Source organism: Podarcis gaigeae (assembly GCF_964106915.1).
Source record: "Podarcis gaigeae genome assembly, chromosome: 3".
In the NCBI taxonomy this organism is placed as follows: domain Eukaryota; kingdom Metazoa; phylum Chordata; class Lepidosauria; order Squamata; family Lacertidae; genus Podarcis; species Podarcis gaigeae.
In genome coordinates, this window is record NC_139680.1 from 12,629,256 (window position 1) to 12,651,912 (window position 22,657).

The following is a 22,657-nucleotide window of genomic DNA, read 5'->3' on the forward strand; positions in this document are numbered from 1 at the left end:
GGAGTTGCTTATGGCCTTCAAGATACGCATACCATTCATATCTCACTGGAAGAAGTTTTATCAGTCAAGTTTACGATCTGAATACAAGCTGGACCTTTTCTGTGATCCACTTCCATGTCAACTGCATCAAGGATTATGTTGAACAATCTGCAAAAAGAATTACCATATTTTTTGCTCTAGAAGACTCACTTTTCCCCTCCTAAAAAGTAAGGGGAAATGTGTGTGCATCTTATGGAGCGAATGCAGGCTGCGCAGCTATCCCAGAAGCCAGAACAGCAAGAGGGATTGCTACTTTCACTGTGCAGCGATCCCTCTTGCTATTCTGGCTTCTGAGATTCATAATATTTTTTTTCTTGTTTTCCTCCTCCAAAAACTAGGTGCGTCTTGTGGTCTGGTGCGTCTTATAGAGCGAAAAATACGGTACGAAGTGGTTGCCCAATTTTGGTATTGATGAAACGCTGACCACCATCTTCTCCTAAAATAACAGCCATGACCAGCGGTTTTAATAATATTTTTTATCAGTTCATCTCTTTTCCACATTAGCTTCTGTAACTGTCCAATATGTATTTACATAAACGCATCATTTTCTTTGAGAAGTTTTCACTTCGACTGATTCTCCATTTGAAGCAAGACTTCCTTCCGATGTGCTTCAATTTCCTTCAGCAACTCTTCCTTTTCCTTGAAGTAATTCCGGAACCATGCTATATGTTCTACCTTTTCTTGAACGCTTAAGTATGGGTTTTTGGAAAGTCCACAGGTTACAAGTTCCATGAAATGGCGAATTGATTCCTCCTTGGGGAAGTCTTCCAAGTATTTATCCAGAAATATATGCTCATAAAATTCTGCATCGTCTTCAAGTCCTAACAAAGTCAACCACAATAACTGTCAGATCACTGCAAAATTAACAGTTAAGCTGTTAGCCAGAAAATGAAAACAGAAGAGATTTAGTGGAATTTATCTTCCATATATACCATCCCCTTCCTTGCCACCATTATTTTGTCCCAGAAAATGTTGAAATTGCAAAAACTTAGCCATACTTACAGTAAACTCACTGATCAATGGGACTGAGTCATGACTAAAATGAATTCCATTGATTTCAGTGGAGCTACTCCAATCCATTTTATTGAGTCATGTAATTTATTCCAGTCACAGAACTAATTTGCTTCACCAAGAATTAAAGATCCTCTGACCAAGTCATGATATGCCTATGAATTTTGTTTCGTTAAATCAATTTAGCAAAACACCAGAATTAGAAAATGCATCGCTAAATGGCTTAAAAGCTTAAGTTATCCATATTAATTGATATTCCTGACTTTAAAAAGCCAGCTTGATGTTTAAGTCTTTTAAAATGCAAAACAGCTTTAAAATTCAGTGTAACAACCGACTGGTTAGGGGGATGAAAGGCTTTTAAAGTATTTTGAGGCGAACCACTGCTCTGCTGCATTGCTCCTGGTAATTTAAATTTACTATGCTTCTACCAACTATAATAAGATTATGGCCCCGCTTGTGACTGAACTGCAAAGTGTATTTATTATTTGATAGGCCAGGCACGTCCAACAGGTAGATTGTGATCAACAGGTAGATTGTGGACATCTGTGGTAGATCACTGGCTCCCCCCAAAGAAGCTCAACAACTTTGGTTCTCCAAAAGTAAGCTTTTTTCCTTGCAGTCCTAAAAAACAGGGCAGGGCTTTTCTCCTCCCTAAAAACACTTTGACCTGAACCCATCCATAAAAGTGCTGTCCTTCCTAAAAAAAGGACATCCCTTGATGTGTGAACTGTGTTCATTTGGAAGTACTGTGTTTTGAGCTTCCTTCAAGGAATGGATAGAAGATATGTACAAACTTGCAACACATGAACCAGTTGCATACAAACATAGACTTGCCATGAAATTTTATGATCTTTGGAATCCATTTTCATAAACACTGCATTGGGTTAAGTTTAGGTTAAGTACAATAACCATCATGTAATGTTTATACCTTTTTTTGTTTTTTTTACACGGGTGTTATTTTTTTATTCTCTTCTTTTCATGTCTTATTTTGCCTTGTATGCTTATAATTTTATACTTCATATTTTTCCATAAAGATTATAAAAACAAAACAAAACCTAGTATGAAACTTCCAAGAGCAATTCCTCACATCTTTTATAAATTAGTACAGCCTTCCCCATCCTGGTGCCCTCCACATATTTTGAACTACAACTTCCCCAAGCCCTGTGCTGGCTAAAGCTGATGGAGAGTTATAGTCCAAAATTTCTGACGAAAATGCTGAAGAAAGCAAAACCGGACAAGCCAAGAAGAGGAGGTTAAGGGGTGATATGATAGCCATGTTCAAATATATAAAAGGATGTCACATGGAGGAGGGAGAAAGGTTGTTTTCTGCTGCTCCAGAGAAGCAGACACGGAGCAATGGATCCAAACTACAAGAAAGAAGATTCCACCTAAACATTAGGAAAACTTCCTGACAGTAAGAGCTGTTCGACAGTGGAATTTGCTGCCAAGGAGTATGGTGGAGTCTCCTTCTTTGGAGGTCTTTAAGCAGAGGCTTGACAACCATATGTCAGGAGTGCTCTGATTGTGTTTCCTGCTTGGCAGGGGGTTGGACTCGATGGCCCTTGTGGTCTATTCCAACTCTATGATTCTAACTTTTCAAGGCACATACCAGCTTCGTTGTTGATTGGAAATTCCCATAGTTTCCCCTCCTTAGTCCACTGTATCATCTCCTCAAAGCCATTCTGAGGTCCTTGCTGACAGACAGCTTCAATTTCTTTAGCGAGCTCCAGATCCCAAAGTGTTGGTGGTGTCACTGTTGACAAAAGGAAACAAATAAGCCAACAAGCCAACATTTGCCATGCTATTGCTGCTGGCTGGAGATGACAAAAAACAATCAGGATTGCTAACTTTAACAAAATCCAGAAGAGATGCAGTTTCAAAAGTCTTTAATAGCTGCTTCTTTGTGCTGCTGCAATATAAGCCCATTCAGTGCCAGAATTATGAAAACAAACTTATTCTCAGGTCATAATATTAAAAACAAGGAGCTGCCTTTCCAGCACATGACTTTTTCTCCTCGTTTTCCATACAGAGTTGCCTGTACTTTACTAGCCTCAAGACTGGTTGGATTAACAGAAATCACAATATTTTCAGAATTTGGCATGAAAGGGAATAGGTGTTTGGTTGATATTATTGTTACTATTATATGGAACAGGAGCACAATATAGAAAAAGTTGTCATATGCTTCACTCCCAATGAAAGGTCCCCATTTTCTCTGAATTAGGTCCACGGTATCTAGTTCAACATAAACGTCAAAGGACTTAATTACCTGGAAACAAAATAATGTATCAGGAATTTCATCTTTCTCTCTTCTAAGAAAGTTGGGATACAATTGGGCAGTTCTAGTAATACAGATTTTGTGGATTGTGAATTCCACATGTAAGCAACTGAATGTATTCAAAAGTGTGAAAGAGCTTGAGGGAGGTTGATGAGAGTCCCTCAATAACCCCCCCCCCCAAAAAAAAAATCCCATCTAACCCCAGAAACAACCTTTACAACAACTTAGGATCAAATATTTGGATTCATAATAAATCATATATTTCTTCCCAATTCAGACTGGAGGAAAAATCAGTATTTAGCACTTTTAGACAAATTTTATACACGTTGTGTTAACTGTGTGCAACTAATATAAGAAAACTGGCAGCTTTCTTTGGCACAGTCTAGTAAATAGTAAAAAGTCCACTAAATTCAATGAGCTCTATTTCTATTATGTACAGCCGGGATGGTGAACAACAGCTAGCTAGTGGCCCAGATTCTGAGCTCCCGCAGGTCCTGTGGATCAGGGTTTGATGAGGGTGAGACCGCCCACCCAACAATCACCTGTCAATCATTATGTCAGGTGACCCAACTTCAAAGGAAAGCGTTGGAAGCATGCTCTAAAAGTGCTTCCAATTCTTCCTTTGCAGCCAGGAATGTGCAGTGTGGACTGCAAACTCAGCTTTTTGTACCACATAGATGTGAAGCTTTAGGCTGGCCGCCCAAAACATACCAACGAAATCGCCACAAAGGTTGAGCTGCACACAAAGATTCACACACAATTATTAATTCTCTCCAGCATCAAAATTATTCGTTTTACAGTGAGGCAGCTTTGAGAATCAGATTCCATTAAGAAATTCATCTTTTCTAAGCTACGGAGACATAGCACACAAGCCAATTCTCTAGGACAGCAGGTTGAGTTTTGTTATATTAAATTATCTTGTTTGCTTTTTTGTTCCTACCGTTTTTCAACTCACCTGTTTCAAGTGCTTCCTCAGTTTCAGAAGTAGGAGTAAAAATATCAAGTCTTTTCCCTGAAAACAGTCCTTTTCTAGGTAAAAAAATAGGGGGGAAATCTATTAAAATAGCAATAATAGTGTAATAGTGTTCTGCTTAGGGTTCCACTGGGATACCATTGTGAATCTGTACTGCACAAACCCAGGTGAGTTTCTAAATGTGATGCCAGAATATGCACTTACTGAACAGCCTGTTTATACTACTTTGTGTTCCGGTTCTTAATGAACAAAACAATCTCCTAGTCCTTATGACTACAAAGATGCACTTGCAAGTACATAGGCAATGAATGATGAAACTTCAAAAAACCAGAGGGCTTGTTGAATAAGAAGATTCCCAGTGGTTGCGGGCAGGATTCAACGGTCTGCATTGCTCTGTACTCTCCAAACAAATGCAAGTAAAGTTATTTACCAAGACTACTAACATTTCAAAAGTTGTTTATAAAATTGTTTTTAGGCCAAAACAGTGCTCCACTTCTCAGAGGTAGTGAGCCCAGAACTACATAGGAATTTGTTATTATTTATTATATATATTACCTGCCCAGGACCCAGGGTAACTCACAACAATCCAAAATTCAGCATTAAATAAATTTAAAGCAAACTAGACACAGGAATAGGGTGGGTCCCCAAAACACATGCCTCATGTGTCAGAGGCCAAGTATTCATCATATGGTGGAAGGTATATAATGAAGGTTGCAGGTGTACCTCTGTAGGGAGGGAATTCGACAACAGAGGAGCTGCCACAGAGAATGCCTTCTCCTGGTCAACAACACCTAAACTTCTTAGGGCACAACCACAGCAAGAATTTTGTTAGCGAAGAATTGGAAAACACAAGAAGTACCAACAGTGGAAGATTGGCAGATGAAGATGATGGACTTTTCGGAGCTAGCCGACCTGACTGGAAGAGTCCGCGACCAGAAGGAGGAGGAGGAGTACCAGGAAGAATGGATGAAATTTAAAGACTATTTAGTTAAATATGTTAAAATAACTTAACTGGAAAAGCTTAGGTTTAGGATTAAAATATGTAAGGATAGGATTTAAGATGTTTAAAGCTAAATTAGAAAGAATGAAAGATGTTAAGTGATCAAGTTTTTTGAGAAAATTGATTTTGGAAAACTGTTAAAAGGATATATAATGAAATTCAACCCAGGGGATTTGAGGAAGTCACTTAATAATGTTACCAAGATTCAAACTGGATGTATGTATGTTTGTTTGTTTAAAGTTTTTGGAAAATTAATAAAAACAGTTGTAAATAAATAAATAAACTTCTTAGGGCATTGGAACTCCCAAGAAGGCCCCTTTCTGCTGAACCTAACACCCATGGGGGGTTGTAGGATAGGTCTTTCAGACTAAATACTCTGGATGTCATCTGATCTCAAACACAGCACAGTCCCTCCTATTCAGCATCTTTCACTGAATGTGCCAACTGGCATTTGACCATCACCCTATAACCCCTTTTGAGTGTAACAAAGATGCTTTCTATCAGAATATGCCAAGGAAAACTAGGAGAAGTACCTTCTCATTCTACCAGCAAGTGTTCTTTCATGCATAAAACCTCGTCCATCATCATCAAACCGAATTTGATTGGTTGGGCTAGCAGCATCCCTTGCCGGTGGATTTCTCCCAATCTTCATGTTTGCAACGATGTTGCTGAAATTAAGATCAGTGTCTGTTAAGTAAGATGCTCACTACAGCCCAGCAATACTCTTTTCACATTATCTACCTTCCTGTGATATTCGGTTACGTTAAAAAACCCACACACATCCTGTATCTCCCACCTGTTTCCCAGTTTAACAAAATAATTCTCAGTTTACAATATAATTAGGTAAAGGTAATTAGATCCAGTCGTGGCCGACTTTGGGGTTGCGGCGCTCATCTCGCTTTATTGGCCAAGGGAGCCAGCGTACAGCTTCGGGTCATGTGGCCAGCATGACTAAGCCGCTTCTGGTGAACCAGAGCAGCGCACGGAAACGCCGTTTACCTTCCTGCCGGACCGGTACCTATTTATCTACTTCACTTTGACGTGCTTTTGAACTGCTAGGTTGGCAGGAGCTGGGACCGAGCAATGGGAGCCCACCTCGTCACGGGGATTCCAACCCCCAACCTTCTGATCAGCAAGTCCTAGGCTCTGTGGTTTAACCCACAGCGCCACCTGCATCCCTACAATATAATGAGCCTGCAGTAAAATGCTTAAGGTTACCATCGACACCCCTGAACCAATCACCCAAAGCAGCAATGTCACGGGGTGCTCCACTCCCTAAAAATCTTACTAGAACTAGAAAATGGATTTCTTCCACATGTCAACTGAGACATATAGCTGTTACAAGGGCATGACTTCTAAAACGTTTGGACTGCTATAGAGAAAGCCTTGCTCTTCCCCCCATGTTATTTTGTTTTCTAACAACAGATCTGAAAAGGTGGAGAAGGAAGAGAGCATTAGTGGGAAGAATTTGTTTCCTAGATAGGCAGATTGCAGACTTTGAAGGGCATTGTAGGTCAGTAAGAGCGTACAGTATTAGGAAGAATTCAGCATAGGGCTATGACAACCACAAACTTTTAAGCTTGCCAGACAGAACAATACCCCCTTTCCTGCAACTGTGCCTTGTTCTGGAGATTCTCCCCAAACCCCAGAACCAAGGAGTGGCACAGGGAGGGGGGAGGAGAGGGGGAAAGCCTTATTGCCCTAGCAAAAGCCCTTGCTAGCAGAACTTGTTAATTTAATCTTGTACACTGAATTGAGCATGGATTCCAACAAATAATCAGTGCAGCTATGCATGATTTTAGATGAAAGTTTCCTTTTATTCACTGTCATCAACTGTAAAGTCCTTTGGCTATATACAATCAAACTGACTCTCTCACCAGTGCAGCTACATCAACACAGTTTGACTATACACATACCAGTACTTCCCAACTTCTGAGAAGAATTAAGAGCTTTACATCAGGCAAAACATCCTACTCGTGAAGGAAGCAGCACACAGAACACTTTGAAACAGCCAACTCTCAAGTATAGAAAGGGATCTAGGCTGTATGTGATGGCATAGCTAGTCCTAAGCTCTAGTCAACACATTCTCAAGGGTCATAAAAGTAAAACTGCAGGAGTGAGAAGCAGGCAGTGCCTCAGGCTTCGGCTCCACCTGGCTGGCTGGTAAGACCTGTAAATTACTTTCCCTCCAGGTGAAGCAGTTCAGGTAGTTCACAGGCCCCTCATCACCCAGTTGTTTCCAGTCAACAACAGCTTGCTGACTGCAGTGGCAGAGAGAAGTGAACCACATTTGCCACTATCACCACCATATCAAAACCTTGCTAAAACACTGGCTCCCAGTACGTTTCTGAGCACAATTCAAAGTGTTGGTGTTGACCTTTAAAGCCCTAAACGGCCTTGGTCCAGTATACCTGAAGGAGCGTCTCCACCTCCATCGTTCAGCCCGGACACTGAGGTCCAGTGCCGAGGGCCTTCTGGCGGTTCCCTCGCTGCGAGAAGCCAAGTTACAGGCAACCAGGCAGAGGGCCTTCTCGGTAGTGGGACCCACCCTGTGGAACGCCCTCCCACCAGATGTCATAGAGAAAAATAACTACCAAACTTTTAGAAGACATCTAAAGGCAGCCCTGTTTAGGGAAGCTTTTAAATTTAATAGGTTATTGTATTTTAGTGTTTTGTTGGAAGCCGCCCAGAGTGGCTGGGGAAACCCAGCCAGATGGGCAGGGTATAAATAATAAATTATTATTATTATTATTATTATTATTATTATTATTATTATTATTGCTATGAGTTCTGCGGCACGATCTGTGAGTTTCAGTGCAATACTCTGTTGATCCTGTTCAAGCCATTTACTTTCTCATCTCACAATGTTAAAATGGATTTCTGTGTATAGATGTGTAGAGGAGTGATGGGGGGGAATAGGAGGCTCTGCACTTCCTTAATTCTTGCAAAAAATATGGGTGGCTGTGTAAAACATCCTACTAGTTCCCTCAGAACACATGTTTTCTCTGGCAGCAGACAGTAGCACACAAATGCAAGGCAGGATCAAGAATGAAGGGGAGATTTAATTGTGATGGCTGACAAAAGTAAGCAGAAAAGGACTGAAAAATGCCACCTCAGTGGCCACCATTTGTAGGCCAAGGTGGTCACAAGGTAGAGAGAAGTGGGTTTGGAGGCAGGGTTTCCTTTGGCATGTGGTTGCTAAACTACACACTGCATCTCTTCAGTGGGCATTTTGAGGGTAAAGGGGATACCTACTAATTTAAGGGCCAAATCTTCAACAGACAAGAAACAGTTGCCTCTTAACACATAGTTCGGACAACTGCAAGTGAGACTGTAGCAAAAGTGTCAAGATCACAATGATCCAAGGTGGTTTATGATGATCAAGAGCTGTCTAGAACATTGGCCAGCATAAGACAAGTACAGTGGTACCTCGGGTTACAGATGCTTCAGGATACATACGCTTCAGGTTACAGACTCCGCTAACCCAGTGGGTTAAGAACTTTGCTTCAGGATGAGAACAGAAATCGTGCTCTGGAGGCGTGGCGGCAGCAGGAGGCCTCATTAGCTAAAGTGGTGCTTCAGGTTAAGAACAGTTTCAGGTTAAGAATGGACCTCCGGAATGAATGAAGTACTTAACCCGAGGTACCACTGTATACAGGATTTAAATAAATACTTGGGCAAAGTGAATGGGTTGAGGCACAATAATTATTTTATCTCTGACAGTAAGCAGATTGCAAACCACCATCACTCTAAACATATACACACAAAAAGACTCTGATTTGAATATATTTGACTTAAAACAAAAATGTTCTTGGAAAATATTTAGAAAGAATACTTCTCCAGAAGTATCAGATTTGAATATCTAGATGGCAGCAAAAGCCAGGATAGCACAGCATGATGTCTGAATGCTTTCCTTACTCAACAATGAAATGAAATTCAATCATTTCATTAGATTCTGACTGTGGAAAAAAAACAAGAGTGCTAGACTCTGCTCTTGTTGTTGTCATCACTTGTGGTCAGTGTGATGACCAAATCAGAAAAAAACCACAGTTAAGTTGACCTGGCAAAGATGGTACAGTTTGCTTCCTTCAGCATCTTTCTTGGCAGTCATAGTAACAAGAAGAGCGAACTCCTTTGAAAGAAGCTCTTCTTTCGTCCAAGCAAAATGTTACTGCAACATGCCTCACTTTCTGTGGACAGACTAAACTTCTGAGCTGGAAGTCAACAAGATACATATTACATGGACAAGGCCCAGATTTCTTGCTTGTAGGGGGTGGGGTGGGATTCATCAGATCTTTAAATCTGTCAGACTGGATCGTAAAGATCATAAATTTCTTGGAATAATAACTATCACCTTTAATGTGAAGGCTGGGACATTCAGGATGTCTCCTAAATTCTAGATTTTGTTTGTAATGAAGCTCAACCCTTTGATGTTTTTGTAAAATGATGCCATAATTTCCACTCACTGAGAGAAACTTCATTCCTCCTCAAAATTCTGCACTGTTGTTATTTCCATTTAGCAAACATTCAGTGCTTCCTGTTCTGCAAAACAAACTGACGGATGAAGACTCTGTAAAGCAGTGAGTGACACCCGCTGGTAATACATGCTACTACAAACGGAGAACAGCTTAGCTATGATTTACTGGCAGAAAGCTCCCATCCAAATGGTGTTTTTCGTTTGCTTTTTGTCCCAGCACTTTCCCTGGGTAAACCTGCATTTTACCACTGAAACAGAGCAAATGGCAAAACCTATTGCCGTTTGCCCTGATTCAGCAGTAAAACATGGGTTTTCCTAAGGAAAGTGCAAGCCAGGGACAAAAACCAAACCAAACCGCTCGGACACAGGGCTTTTAAGTGCGGACCTCTGCCTGGGAAGTGTAGCACAAAAGGAAGTTCTGAATGAGCCCATAATTAAGAAGGTACAGCAGTGATCCCCTTTTTTATATCTGATAGGTAACTGACCCTTATGAAAGAGGGTTGTGCAATAGACCTAGCCTACTTGGTACTTAAAATGGGTTTGGAGGGTATTAACACAGCCACTGTTTTATTTGATAGGGAACTATAATGGAGAAGTGCCAAAAGATTTTGCTAACAGGCAAATATTTAAGTTGGATAAGAGCAACCAGTAGTGCCCAGTAACAAAACCTTTTTAATGCATCATTCTTATTGCTGACAGTTAGGAGGGAAATAAGAGAATTCTAATAAAATATGGGGATGTCATTGAGTTAGGAAACACTGCTATTATATCTTCCAAAGGAATAGCTTAAAAATTCTGCTAGCCTTTCAGGTGCCACAAGGCACTGTTATTCTTACTGCTAATATATAGTATCTGAACTGGAGATTAAAAAAAGGTAAAGGTAACGGGACCCCTGACCATTAGGTCCAGTCGCGGACGACTCTGGGGTTGCAGCGCTCATCTCGCTTTATTGGCCGAGGGAGCCGGCGTACAGCTTCCAGGTCATGTGGCCAGCATGACTAAGCCACTTCTGGTGAACCAGAGCAGCGCACGGAAACGCCGTTTACCTTCCCGCCGGAGTGGTACCTATTTATCTACTTGCACTTTGATGTGTTTTCAAACTGCTGTTGGCAGGAGCAGGGACCAAGCAACAGGAGCTCACCCTGTCGCAGGGATTCGAACCGCCAACCTTTATATTAGCAAGCCCTAGGCTCTGGAGATTAGGCACTATTAAAGGGATTATATCAAACTGGAAAAATAGAAATGGAATGAAATTTCATAGCACAAGTGTGGTCCCCATGAGTATGGAGATAACATGGAGTCAGGAGGAAAGAGATCTTGTAGGAGTTGCTTATAACTAAGGGCTGTAAATCACGATTGTGATATGGCAGTTCACAAATATCATGCTTGCGACAGTTTCTCTTAAGACAGGAAGCAGCCATGGTTTTGAAATACTGACAAAGCTACTCCATAAATTTGTGTTTAAATGTTGCTTCTCTTGAACAGATAAAACAAAAAATAAGATGTTTATTGTGTATTCAAAGCATTAGGGGCAAAGGTGATGGTGTAGTCTAAACCACCCAGCCTCTTGGGCTTGCTGATTGTAAGGTAAGCAGTTCAAATCTGCGTGATGGAATGAGCTCTTGTTGCTTTGTCCCAGCTCCTGCCAACCTAGCAGTTCGAAAGCATACCAGCGCAAGTAAATAAATAGGAACTGCTGCGGCGGGAAGGTAAACAGCATTTTTGTGCACTCTGGTACTCATCATGGTATACCGTCATGCCAGAAACGATTTAGTCATGCTGGCCACATGACCCAGAAAAGCTGTCAGTGGACAAACCGACTCCCTTGGCCTGAAAGTGGAGATGAGCGCCACACCCCATAGTCAAATTTGACTGGATTTAACCACCCAGGGGTCCTTTACCTTAACCTATTCAAAGCATCATAATAAAACCAAAATTTCTATATATAAAGCCACTTCTAGTCCTTCATCTCCAAAAGCAGGGTGCACATTTTTAAGCAAAGCAAAGCAAATACAGTGGTGCCCCGCAAGACGAATGCCTCGCAAAACGAAAAACTCGCAAGACGAAAGAGTTTTCCGTTTTTGAGTCGTTCCGCAAGACGAATTTCCCTATGGGCTTGCTTCGCAAGAAGAAAGCCCATAGGGAAATCTCCGGGGACCTCTTTTAAATGCTGGTGGTGGGGAGCAAAGCCTTTCAATCTTAAAATGCTAGCGGGGGGCAGCGAAGCCTTCACTGCCGTCCCCCAGCATTTTAAAAGCCCCCGGGACAGCGGAGACTTCTCCGCTGTCCCGGGGCGATCTTAAAATGCTGGCGGGGGGCAGCGAATCCTTCGCTGCCGTCCCCCAGCATTTTAAATGCCCCCAGGAAGGCGGAGACTTCTCCGCTGTCCCGGGGCGATCTTAAAATGCTGGCGGGCTTCGCTGCCCCCCGCCAGCATTTTAAGATCGCCCCGGGACAGCGGAGAAGTCTCCGCTGTCCCGGGAAGGCAGGCGGGGGGGAGCAAAGACTTTTGCCCCCCGCCGGCCTTCAGAAGAGGTCCAGGACCTCTTCTGAAGGCCGGCGGAGGGCGAAAGTCTTTGCTCCCCCCCGCCTGCCTTCAAAAGCCGTCGGGATAGCGGAGAAACGGCAGAGAAGTCTCCGCTGTCCCGGGGACTTTTAAAATGCTGGGGGTTGGCAGCGAACGCTTCGCTGCCGCCCGCCAGCATTTTAAGATCGCCCGGGACAGCGGAGGCTTCGCTGCCGCCCGCCAGCATTTTAAAATTGCCCGGGACAGCGGAGGCTTCTCTGCCGCCCGCCAGCATTTTAAAATCCGCTGTCCCGGGGGCTTTTAAAATGCTGGCGGTCGATAGCAAAGCCCTCCTGTCCCCGGAGCTTGCGGGGCCGGAGGTGGGGAGAAGGGCTTTTCTTCCCACCGCCAGCCTTCAGAACAGCCTTCTGAAGGCTGGCGGTGGGGAAAAAAGCCCCCCCCCCCCAGCCTTCAGAAGAGGTCGGGGGACAGACTGTCCCCGGACCTGGTCTGAAGGCGGTTTCCACAGGAACGCATTGATTGATTTTCAATGCATTCCTATGGGAAACCGTGCTTCGCAAGACGAAAAACTCGCAAGAAGAAAAAACTTGCGGAACGAATTAATTTCGTCTTGCGAGGCACCACTGTATCAGCAACCTCCTTCACTTTGTTTTTTGACCAACAGTGTGACAAATATCACAATATACTATTGGGATCAGCATGTAGTTTGCAAACCTTATGTCAGTTACTTCTTTGCTTTTACGTGCATCAGTGACTTCCTTCTGCTTTTTCAGTAGTTGAACCAATTCTGAAATTGTCCTTTTCCTGTCAAAAGGGAGGGACGATGCAACAGCAGAGGCTGCTGCCACCAGCTCTGGATTGAGTGTTTCACTGCTGGAATAACAACAACAACAACAATAACAATTATTTATTCATTCATTCATTCATTCATTCATTCCCCACCCATTTGGCTGGGTTCCCCCAGCTACTCTGGGCAGCATCAAATATTAAAAACTTCCTTAAACAAACATCCTTCAGATGTCTTCTAAAAGTCAGATAGTTGTTTATTTCCTTGACATCTGATGGGAGGGCGTTCCACCGAGAAGGCCCTCTGTCTGGTTCCCTGTAACCTCACATCTCGTAGTGAGGGAACCGCCAGAAGGCCCTCGGAGCTGGACCTCAGTGTCCGAGCTGAACTATGGGGGTGGAGATGCTCCTTCAGGTATACTGGGCCGAAACAGATTAAAAGAACAGGTGCTATTTTTTCTTTGCTCATTGTTTCCCACATTGTATTCCTATGAAAATAGACACAGTTAGACAAGCGACTGTGTAATTACTACATGTTTTCTAATACCGCCTATTTTTATACGGCTAATAAAGTAGAAGAAAGCATGTTTTGTGGGCTCAAATTTGTAACTATCTGCATGAAAATATCAACATGATCCCCCTAGGCCAGGAGTAGGGAACCTGCAACCTTCCAGATATTGTTGGACTGCAACACCTAGCATCCCTGACTATTGGCTATGCTGCCTGGGGTTGATGGATGTTGAGAATCCAACCACAGAAGAGCTTAACTGGGATAGCTCCTTTCTGCACTGCTGAGGTAATGTGGGAGAAGCCCACTCTCTTAGCTTTTTCACATACCAGCATTGCCAATATCTAGGAGGATAGTAAGCCGGTAAGATACAATCTAAAACAAATCCCTTATGAATACACAGTGGAAGTGAGGAACAGGTTTAAGGATTTAGATTTGCTGGACAAAGTGCCTGAAGAACTATGGATGGAGGCTCGTAACATTATGCAGGAGGCAGCAACGAAAACCATCCCAATGAAAAGGAAATGCAAGAAAGCAAAGTGGCTGTCCAATGAGGCCTTACAAATAGCGGGGGAGAGAAGGCAAGGAAAATGCAAGGGAGAAAGTGAAAGATACAGGAAATTGAATGCAGATTTTCAAAGAATAGCAAGGAGAGACAAGAAGGCCTTCTTAAATGAGCAATGCAAAGAAATAGAGGAAAACAACAGAATGGGAAGAACCAGAGATCTGTTCAAGAAAACTGGAGATATGAAAGGAACATTTCGTACAAAGATTACCATAATAAAGGACAAAAGTGGTAAGGACCTAACAGAAGCAGAAGACATCAAGAAGACGAAGAGTCGGACATGACTAAGCGACTAAACAACAACAACAAAGGAGGATAGTTCATAATGTACTATCTAGGACCAATAAGGAAAGAACTTTCTACAGAAAAAACAAAAAAGGGGGCATAAATTGAGGTCCCTCCTCCCAGCCTTTTACAAAAGTAGTTACTCTGTCTGAAAGGGACAGAACTCATGTCTACTGTTGCCCTTTTATCAAGCATTCCATATTTTTCTCTGGGAGTTGATAACATTCTTAGCTACACCTCCCAATGAATGTACTTTCCAAAATCCATGATAAAGGTAAAGGTAAAGGTACCCCTGCCCGTACGGGCCAGTCTTGACAGACTCTGGGGTTGTGCGCCCATCTCACTCAAGAGGCCAGGGGCCAGCGCTGTCCGGAGACACTTCCGGGTCACGTGGCCAGCGTGACATCGCTGCTCTGGCGAGCCAGAGCTGCACACGGAAACGCCGTTTACCTTCCCGCTGGTAAGCGGTCCCTATTTATCTACTTGCACCCGAGGGTGCTTTCGAACTGCTAGGTTGGCAGGCGCTGGGACCGAGGAGCAGGAGCGCACCCCGCCGCAGGGATTCGAACCGCCGACCTTTCGATCGGCAAGTCCTAGGCGCTGAGGCTTTAACCCACAGCGCCACCTGCGTCCCATGATACTTATCGACAAAGAGAATGACACACGCATATCCAGAGATTTACCTCTTAGCTTTGACTTCTGTAGCTTTCTGGAACATGCTACTTGTACTCTCCATATTTTCTGGCAAGTTCATTGTTTGATCCTTAATCTTCTGGGCTTTCAACATCTGGAACTTCTTCTTTGTACTGATTTCTACTTTCATTTCACTAATGATATTTAGCAAATTCTTCTTTGTGGTTGCTTGCTGTTTCTTCTGCTGGTTTGGTGAAGTCTCTGTATCTTTGATATTGACTGGAGGAGTAGGGTCATCTTCTTTGGTACACAAAACAGGGCTGGTGCCTAAGTACTTGTGTGTCTTACTAAAAATGATATGGAAAGTGGGGGGTTATTCTTATTACTCATTTCTATACCACTTTATATTTTTAATCTGAAAGGGTTTACAACCTAAATTAAAATATCAAATAAAACAACACGGAATAAAACATTACTGAAGAAAGTAAAATATAAAGCAACATGATTAACACGAAATTAAAATATTTTATCTTGAATATTTCAAAATAAATCATTACAAAGCGGGTCAACAGCAGAACACACATTTAAAACAGCATAATTAACAGGCAAATAAAATATTGGCCACTCAGAAATTCTGTTGTACAACCTAATTCCCATGGCAAATGAAGACATGGTAGCACCACGTACGACAAGACTGCAGAACTTGAGGCCCAGATTCAACCAATCCAACACATTAGTAGTGGAAGGCAGTGCAAGACCTTCTCCACTAGTAGTAGAAGAGTTTGGATTTGATATCCCGCTTTACCACTACCTGAAGGAGTACAGTACTGTACAGCATTTCCCAAACTTGGATCTCCAGCTGTTGCTGGACTACAACTCCCACGATCACTATCTGGCAGTACCAGGGATGATGGAAACTGTAGTCCAAAGCAGATGGAGAACCGTGTTTGGGAATCGCTGCCCTTGTACAACATTATTATTATTATTATTATTATTATTATTGGGATTAAACCACAGAGCCTAGGACTTGCCGATCAGAAGGTCAGCGGTTCGAATCCCTGTGACAGGGTGAGCTCCCGTTGCTCGGTCCCTGCTCCTGCCAACCTAGCGGTTCGAAAGCACGTCAAAGTGCAAGTAGATAAATACCGTATTTTCCCCTCTATAACACAGATTTTTTCCCCTAAAAAGGGAGGGCAAATGTCTGTGCGTGTTATAGAGCGAATGTGTGGTCCCTGGAGCCGAAAAATCAGGCAAAAATCAAATCGTGCTTCACGGAGAAGGGAAACCTGAAAAGAGGAAGTGGCTGCTTTCCTGCATTCTGCCTCAGGGTCTTACTGCCCACCCTCCTCTGTTTCGTTGCTGTGTTTGCTGAAACGGAACAAAGAGCAGGGAAAACCCCTCCCCTCCAGGCAAGCAGAGGGGAAAGCAGCGTGTGGTCTCTGTGCTCCCGTGCTGCTGGGGGAGAGGGAGAGAGAGAGGGGGAGGGAGAGAGGGAGGGAGGGAGGGAGAGAGAGAGAGAGGGAGAGAGGGAGAGAGGGAGAGAGAGAGAGAGAGAGAGAGAGAGAGAGGGCTGGCTTGGGTGGGGGAAAACTTTTGCCTCTCTTTCCTCCCTCCCGTTAAATCCCTCTCCTGCATTCTTAGCCAGCTGCTTCTCTGCACACCCCTCTCATGTCCCTTCTTTGTTTTTCCTTCGCTCCCCACTTAAAATGTGGTTACAAAGCATAGATCCACATGGATTCTCAGGATCTTTGCATTGGGTCACCCCAAATTCACCATCAGATCACATAGCATGCCCATGGCTACAGCCTGCACCAAAAAAATCACGTACCCACTGTTGCCTGGGGCTGCAATGGTGCAAAAACGTGGTTAAAAAGCATGGATCCACATGGATCCTCAGGATCTTTGCATTGGGTCACCCCAAATTCACCATCAGATCACATGTCTGTGGCCACAGCATGAAGCACAAAAATGATACATCCACTGTTTCATTCAGAATGTTTTTTCCCTTGTTTTCCTCCTCTAAAAACGATGTGCGTGTTATGGTCAGGTGCATCTTATAGAGCGAAAAATACGGTAGGTACCGCTCCAGCGGGAAGGTAAATGGCGTTTCCGTGTGCTGCTCTGGTTCGCCAGAAGCGGCTTAGTCATGCTGGCCACATGACCCGGAAGCTATACGCCGGCTCCCTCAGCCAATAAAGCAAGATGAGTGCCACAACCCCAGAGTTGGTCACGACTGGACCTAATGGTCAGGGGTCCCTTTACCTAACTCTCTGAAGACCACCACACATTTTACAGTGGTGGGCATGTTTGCTGCATTTCCCTCATCAAAAGTATGAAGCTGGGGGAGACATGTATCTGAATGCTTGTACAGTGGTACCTCAGGTTAAGTACTTAATTCGTTCCGGCGGTCCGTTCTTAACCTGAAGCACCACTTTAGCTAATGAGGCCTCCTGCAGCTGACACAATCCCAGAGCACGATTTCTGTTCTCATCCCAAAGCAAAGTTCTTAACCCGACGTACTACTTCTGGGTTAGCAGAGTCTGTAACCTGAAGCGTATGTAACCTGAAGTGTATGTAACCCGAGGCACCACTGTAGTAGTGGAAGGCAGTGCAAGACCTTCTCCACTGGTAGTAGTAGAAGAAGAGTTTGGATTTGATATCCCGCTTTATCACTACCTGAAGGAGTACTGTACAGCGTTTCCCAAACTTGGATCTCCAGCTGTTGCTGGACTACAACTCCCACGATCACTATCTGGCAGTACCAGGGATGATGGGAACTGTAGTCCAAAGCAGATGGAGAACCGTTGCCCTTGTACAACAACAACAACACCCCCCCCCCGCCCATCAGGTTGGGTTTCCCCACTCTGGGGTGCTTCCAGCAAAATATTAAAATACAATATTAAAAGCTTCCCTAAACAGGGCTTTCCTCCCTCCTCCAATTTCTGTGCGCTGCCCACCCCGTCCCCGAGGGTCAGGAGACCCTGCACATATCCTGAGGGAGAATTTGGGTGTCCTTGGCAAAGGAGTGCGGAGTCTCAGCCTCCCCAGGTGGGGAGTCGCCTTCCCACCTTCCGCAGCCGTACCTGCCCCAAGGCACGGCCCTCTGCAGCCCCGCTCCCGGGCGAAGGCCAGCACAGAAGCTCCCGGGAAGGAGGACGCTTCTCCGCCACATTGTTCCCCACAGCAACAAGGAGACCGACAGAGCAGCCCGCTCCCCCACCACTTCCGGTCCGCTCCCGTTAACCGTCCCGCATCCTAAGGCACTTCCGGAGTAAAGCGTCGCCACGCTCTCATCCGTCCGGCCGGAACGCGCAAGCGCAGGTGTTTGGTTCCGTCGCTTAAATGAGCCCCCCGCCGACTCCGCTGCCCGAGGGGAGTTTTGGGCAGTGTTGTTTTTCCGTTTCCCGAAATGGGCAAAAGTGGGCATTTTGGCTGGTACGCCTTCCAAGGAATCTTTACAATGCAAGACTTCAGGGAGTTGGCATCACAAGGAACCAACTTGTAAATCATGCCCTAAAGAAGACCTAGAGCCAAGCGTCCTATAAATACGTATTTGGCTATTTCTTCCTCCCGTCCTTATGGGCATTTTGTAAATAGGATGCTTTATGGATTCAGCTCACTTCTCCCTGGTGGCTAGGGGTGTGCATTTAGGTAAGTCGACCTAGTTTCTCGTTGCAGGTCATAGAATCAGAGGATTGTAGACAGTGGCGTAGCGTGGGTTGTCAGCACCCGGGGCAAGGCAAGTAATTTGCACCCCCTAACCCCTGGATTTGCGCCCCCTAACCCGTGGATTTGTGCCCCCTAACCCTAACCCCCAGATGTTGCGCCCAGTGCGGCCGCCCCCCCCCCGCACCCCCACGCTACGCCACTGATTGTAGAGCTGGAAGGGACCTCGAGGGCATAGCTGTCAACTTATAGATTTGAAAATAAGGGACCAGCAGCCTTGAAAATAAGGGATCAGCAGCCAAAATAAGGGATTTTCCAAGCACAGGTATGTTCAACTTCTGAGCCCCTCCGAGCCAAAGGCAGAAAGCCCAGCCAGCAGCCAAACAAAGCCTCAAGTGGTGGTTCCCACAGCGCAGCAACCTGGCAAAGGGGATGCAGCAAGGAAAACCACCGCCACCTCTCCGCTGGGAAGCGCTGAGCAAAGGCGAGTCCCCAGGCAACGCGGCCGATTTGATCGGCACAAGGCATGCAAGCTCCACCCCACAGTCGTTCTTAGACTCCTTATTGGGTGAGCAACACAGCCAAGCAACACAGTTGGAGCCTCCCTCCTCCCTGGCCGGCAGGGAGGGAGGGAGAGGAGCTGTTTCCTTTGAAACCTGGGAAATTTAAGGGACATCATCAATAAGGGACAGCAGCGGGACACAGCGCTGGGATAAGGGACTTTCCCGCCAAATAAGGGACGGTTGACAGCTATGCTCGAGGGCTTTCTAGCCCAACCCCCTGCCATGCAGGAATCTCAGCTAAAGCCTCCATGACAGATGGTCAGACAACCTCTGCTTAAAAACCGTTCCACTGTCGACCTGTTCTTACTGTCAGAGGTTTTTCATTCATCCTTCATGCATCTCTTTCTCCTTCCCCGACCTCCTCTTTTCTTTCTCTCCATACTGACTTGCCCTTCACTTGTTTGTTTCTTTCCTCCTTTTCCTATTTTTACTGTTCACTAAGGAGAGTTCGTTGAACATACTTCTAAGCAAACCTGCTCGTGCTGTCAATGAGCGCATTTTCCAAGCCATGACAAGTCAGTAGAATAAGGATGGGATCTGAGAGAAAGTTCTGTTGAAATGGGTGGGAACTCCAGGTGAGCAAGCATAGAATTGGTTTGCACCAGTATGGAAAAGCTGTGGCACAAGTTTGGGGAAATCCTAAGGGAGTGAAAATTCTGAATCTCATCTAGATTCTCCAGAACATTACAATTATAACCCACGGGGCAAGCCCCCTGACATTTCAGGGGACGGAAGTCACACAACTGCTTCCTACACACTACATCTTTAAAGCACATCCAAAGCACATTCTCCACCACCAAAGAATTCTGGGCACTGTAGTTTAGCCCTGACAGAATTACAATTTGCAGTAACTCTTAAAAAACTACAGTGCCCAGAATTTTTTTTTTTTGGGGGGGGGGAGGAAACTGTGTTTGCAATGTGCTTTAAAGGCATGCTTTAGTATAAACATGGAAGACCTGCACAAAGCCACTGCTGCTACCGTCAGTTTTCCTCGAGTTGCAGGTGTCGTGAGTGTGCATCGCTTTTTCCCAGCTGGGTCCGTTCAGTGCACCTGTGCGAAGCCCTGGGTATCCCCTCTTCCTCAAGTGAGGTGCTGCTGCTACTGCTTTTCTCACCGAACGCTGAGGTGAAGGTGGCGGCGGCGGCAGCGAGAGCGGCGCCTCTAGCTGTGCTCCCTATTCTATCTGCACAGCAACCATGTGACGTAGGTCAGGCTGTGTTAAGTTGTGGGTGAACATATCAGACGACACAGCGATTCTTCAAACAGCTCTTGTTTATTCACAGGCCAGAACAGAACTGAACGGTTCAGCCAGCCTGCTTATATAGAGCTCCACTGCAATGCAACAGTAACCACTTTCTGTAACTATCCAATCACTGAATGTCACTGTCAATCCCTTATTTGCATATGTGGACTTGAGTGAAAACTATCTACAGTATCCTCCTGCTGGCCCAGGGTGAGAACTTCAGTACACAACAGGCTGAGAGGCAGTGACTGGGTCCCCCAGGTCGCAGCCAGTGAGAATTTGCAGCTCTGAAGTTGCCCCAGCCCACTTGGAAACACACACCCTCCTTTGAACTGGCTTGCACTTCCATCCTGTGAAGTGCTCAGATCCTGGCATGCTAGTTTTCACAGCCATGGCAACGGAAGAGAAGCCAGATTCAGAATCAACCAAAACACAAGCAACATCCTCCTCTTCAACCAATCAGGACAAGCCTGCCCCTGTAAAACCAAACTATGACCTGAAATTCACGCTGGCAGGACACACAAAAGCTGTCTCATCAGTGAAATTCAGTCCCAATGGGGAGTGGCTGGCCAGTTCTTCGGCCGATACGCTTATAAAAATCTGGGGCGCCTATGATGGCAAATTTGAGAAAACCATATCTGGCCACAAGCTGGAAATCTCTGATGTTGCTTGGTCATCTGATTCAAACCTCCTTGTATCTGCCTCAGATGACAAAACTCTCAAAATTTGGGATGTGAGCTCGGGAAAATGTTTGAAAACCCTGCAGGGGCACAGCAACTATGCCTTCTGCTGCAATTTCAACCCACAGTCCAACCTCGTTGTCTCAGGATCCTTTGATGAGAGTGTGAGGATATGGGAAGTCAAAACCGGGAAGTGCCTAAAAACCTTGCCAGCCCATTCAGACCCAGTTTCAGCAGTGCACTTTAACCGTGATGGCTCCCTGATAGTGTCCAGCAGCTATGATGGCCTCTGCCGAATCTGGGATACAGCATCAGGACAGTGTTTGAAAACACTGGTTGATGATAACAACTCCCCTGTGTCTTTTGTGAAGTTCTCTCCCAATGGGAAATATATTTTAGCGTCAACGTTGGACAACACTCTTAAGCTTTGGGACTACAGCAAAGGAAAGTGCCTAAAGACCTACACAGGCCACAAGACCGAGAAGTACTGCATCTTTGCCAGCTTCTCAGTTACCGGTGGAAAGTGGATCGTGTCTGGTTCAGAGGACAATCTGGTTTACATCTGGAACCTCCAAACAAAAGAGATTGTACAGAAACTGCAAGGGCATACAGATGTTGTGATCTCTACAGCTTGCCATCCAACGGAGAACATCATTGCCTCAGCAGCTCTAGAAAACGACAAAACAATTAAACTTTGGAAGAGTGACTGTTAAAATGCTTTCAGCATCACTTCAGAGACTGCTGGGTGGTGTCTGTGTTTGTGTTTTTTGAAGACCCTTTTGCCAGGAAACAAAGCAACCTTAGAGAAGGTGATGTCTTCTAGTCTTGGCACAAATAACTTCTCTCTTCGGCTTGTCTCCAAACTGGGCAAATATAGGGTTTTTTGTGTGTGTGTGTGTGGGGATAATAAAAAGGTTCTGTTTTCTTTGATGAATTGGTGGCTTTTCCTACTGGGAAGCCATTAACTATTCTCTCCTTGGGGAATAAGATGGCATTCTCATTGCTTGGAGGGAACTCTGTCTCCTAACAGCAACCACCACCAAGTCAAAAAATTAGAAAGAATCTGGATATGTTAACATTTTTTAAGAAAAAGAAAAACGATCCAGGCAGGTAGGCCATAGTACATAAAACTTTAAATAGAAGAGCCATGGTGGCTCATTACTAAACGCAATTTTTTTAACGTGACCAAACAAGTGTTCTTTCGCCTTGCGTCTCTTCTCATTTCCCACCCATCCAAGTTTCCAGAACCTGTGATTAAATCACCCTTTCTTTGTCCTTCTTTGTAATGCACCCTGTTCTTCATGCTCTCCGGTAGAGGATACTTGACAGTAAGTCTTTTCACGCTTTTCACCCCACCCTCACCCCAAATTATCTGTTCAACCTCTGACCTGCAAAGTCCTTGCTTGTGACTTTTTACTTAAAAAA

General features: G+C 44.6%; 2 protein-coding genes, 1 long non-coding RNA gene and 1 pseudogene across 6 annotated transcripts in view; 2 read left to right on the forward strand and 2 right to left on the reverse strand.

Annotated features, from left to right (window-relative positions):
• The window catches only part of LOC310840464 (phosphatidylinositol 3,4,5-trisphosphate 3-phosphatase TPTE2-like), a 245,052-nt gene that overhangs the window by 173,446 nt on the left and 48,949 nt on the right, over window positions 1–22,657 (reverse strand). The gene's annotated exons all lie outside the window — the stretch shown is intronic.
• MRPS31 (mitochondrial ribosomal protein S31) lies at window positions 501–18,506 on the reverse strand (the record flags this gene model as incomplete). Of its 2 annotated transcripts, none has more annotated exons than XM_083730544.1 (7): window positions 501–860; window positions 2,660–2,803; window positions 4,281–4,354; window positions 5,832–5,966; window positions 13,017–13,172; window positions 15,130–15,426; window positions 18,163–18,506. In XM_083730544.1, 7 exons carry the CDS (start codon window positions 18,504–18,506, stop codon window positions 601–603), a joined length of 1,410 nt encoding a protein of 469 aa, XP_083586670.1. In that variant the 3' UTR covers window positions 501–600. The 2 variants fall into 2 exon arrangements, with proteins under 2 accessions (XP_083586670.1, XP_083586669.1); XM_083730543.1 differs by having other exon boundaries at window positions 13,017–13,175.
• Window positions 8,212–11,942, forward strand: LOC310840831. Of its 2 annotated transcripts, none has more exons than XR_014562184.1 (3): window positions 8,212–8,723; window positions 8,957–10,655; window positions 10,991–11,942. It is a non-coding gene; the product is annotated as an uncharacterized lncRNA (long non-coding RNA). The 2 variants fall into 2 exon arrangements; XR_014562185.1 differs by having other exon boundaries at window positions 8,957–10,623; window positions 10,959–11,942.
• Window positions 18,421–22,162, forward strand: LOC310840564 (WD repeat-containing protein 5 pseudogene; annotated as a pseudogene). The gene is made up of 2 exons (XR_014568671.1): window positions 18,421–18,730; window positions 20,593–22,162. The product of XR_014568671.1 is annotated as a WD repeat-containing protein 5 pseudogene (transcript).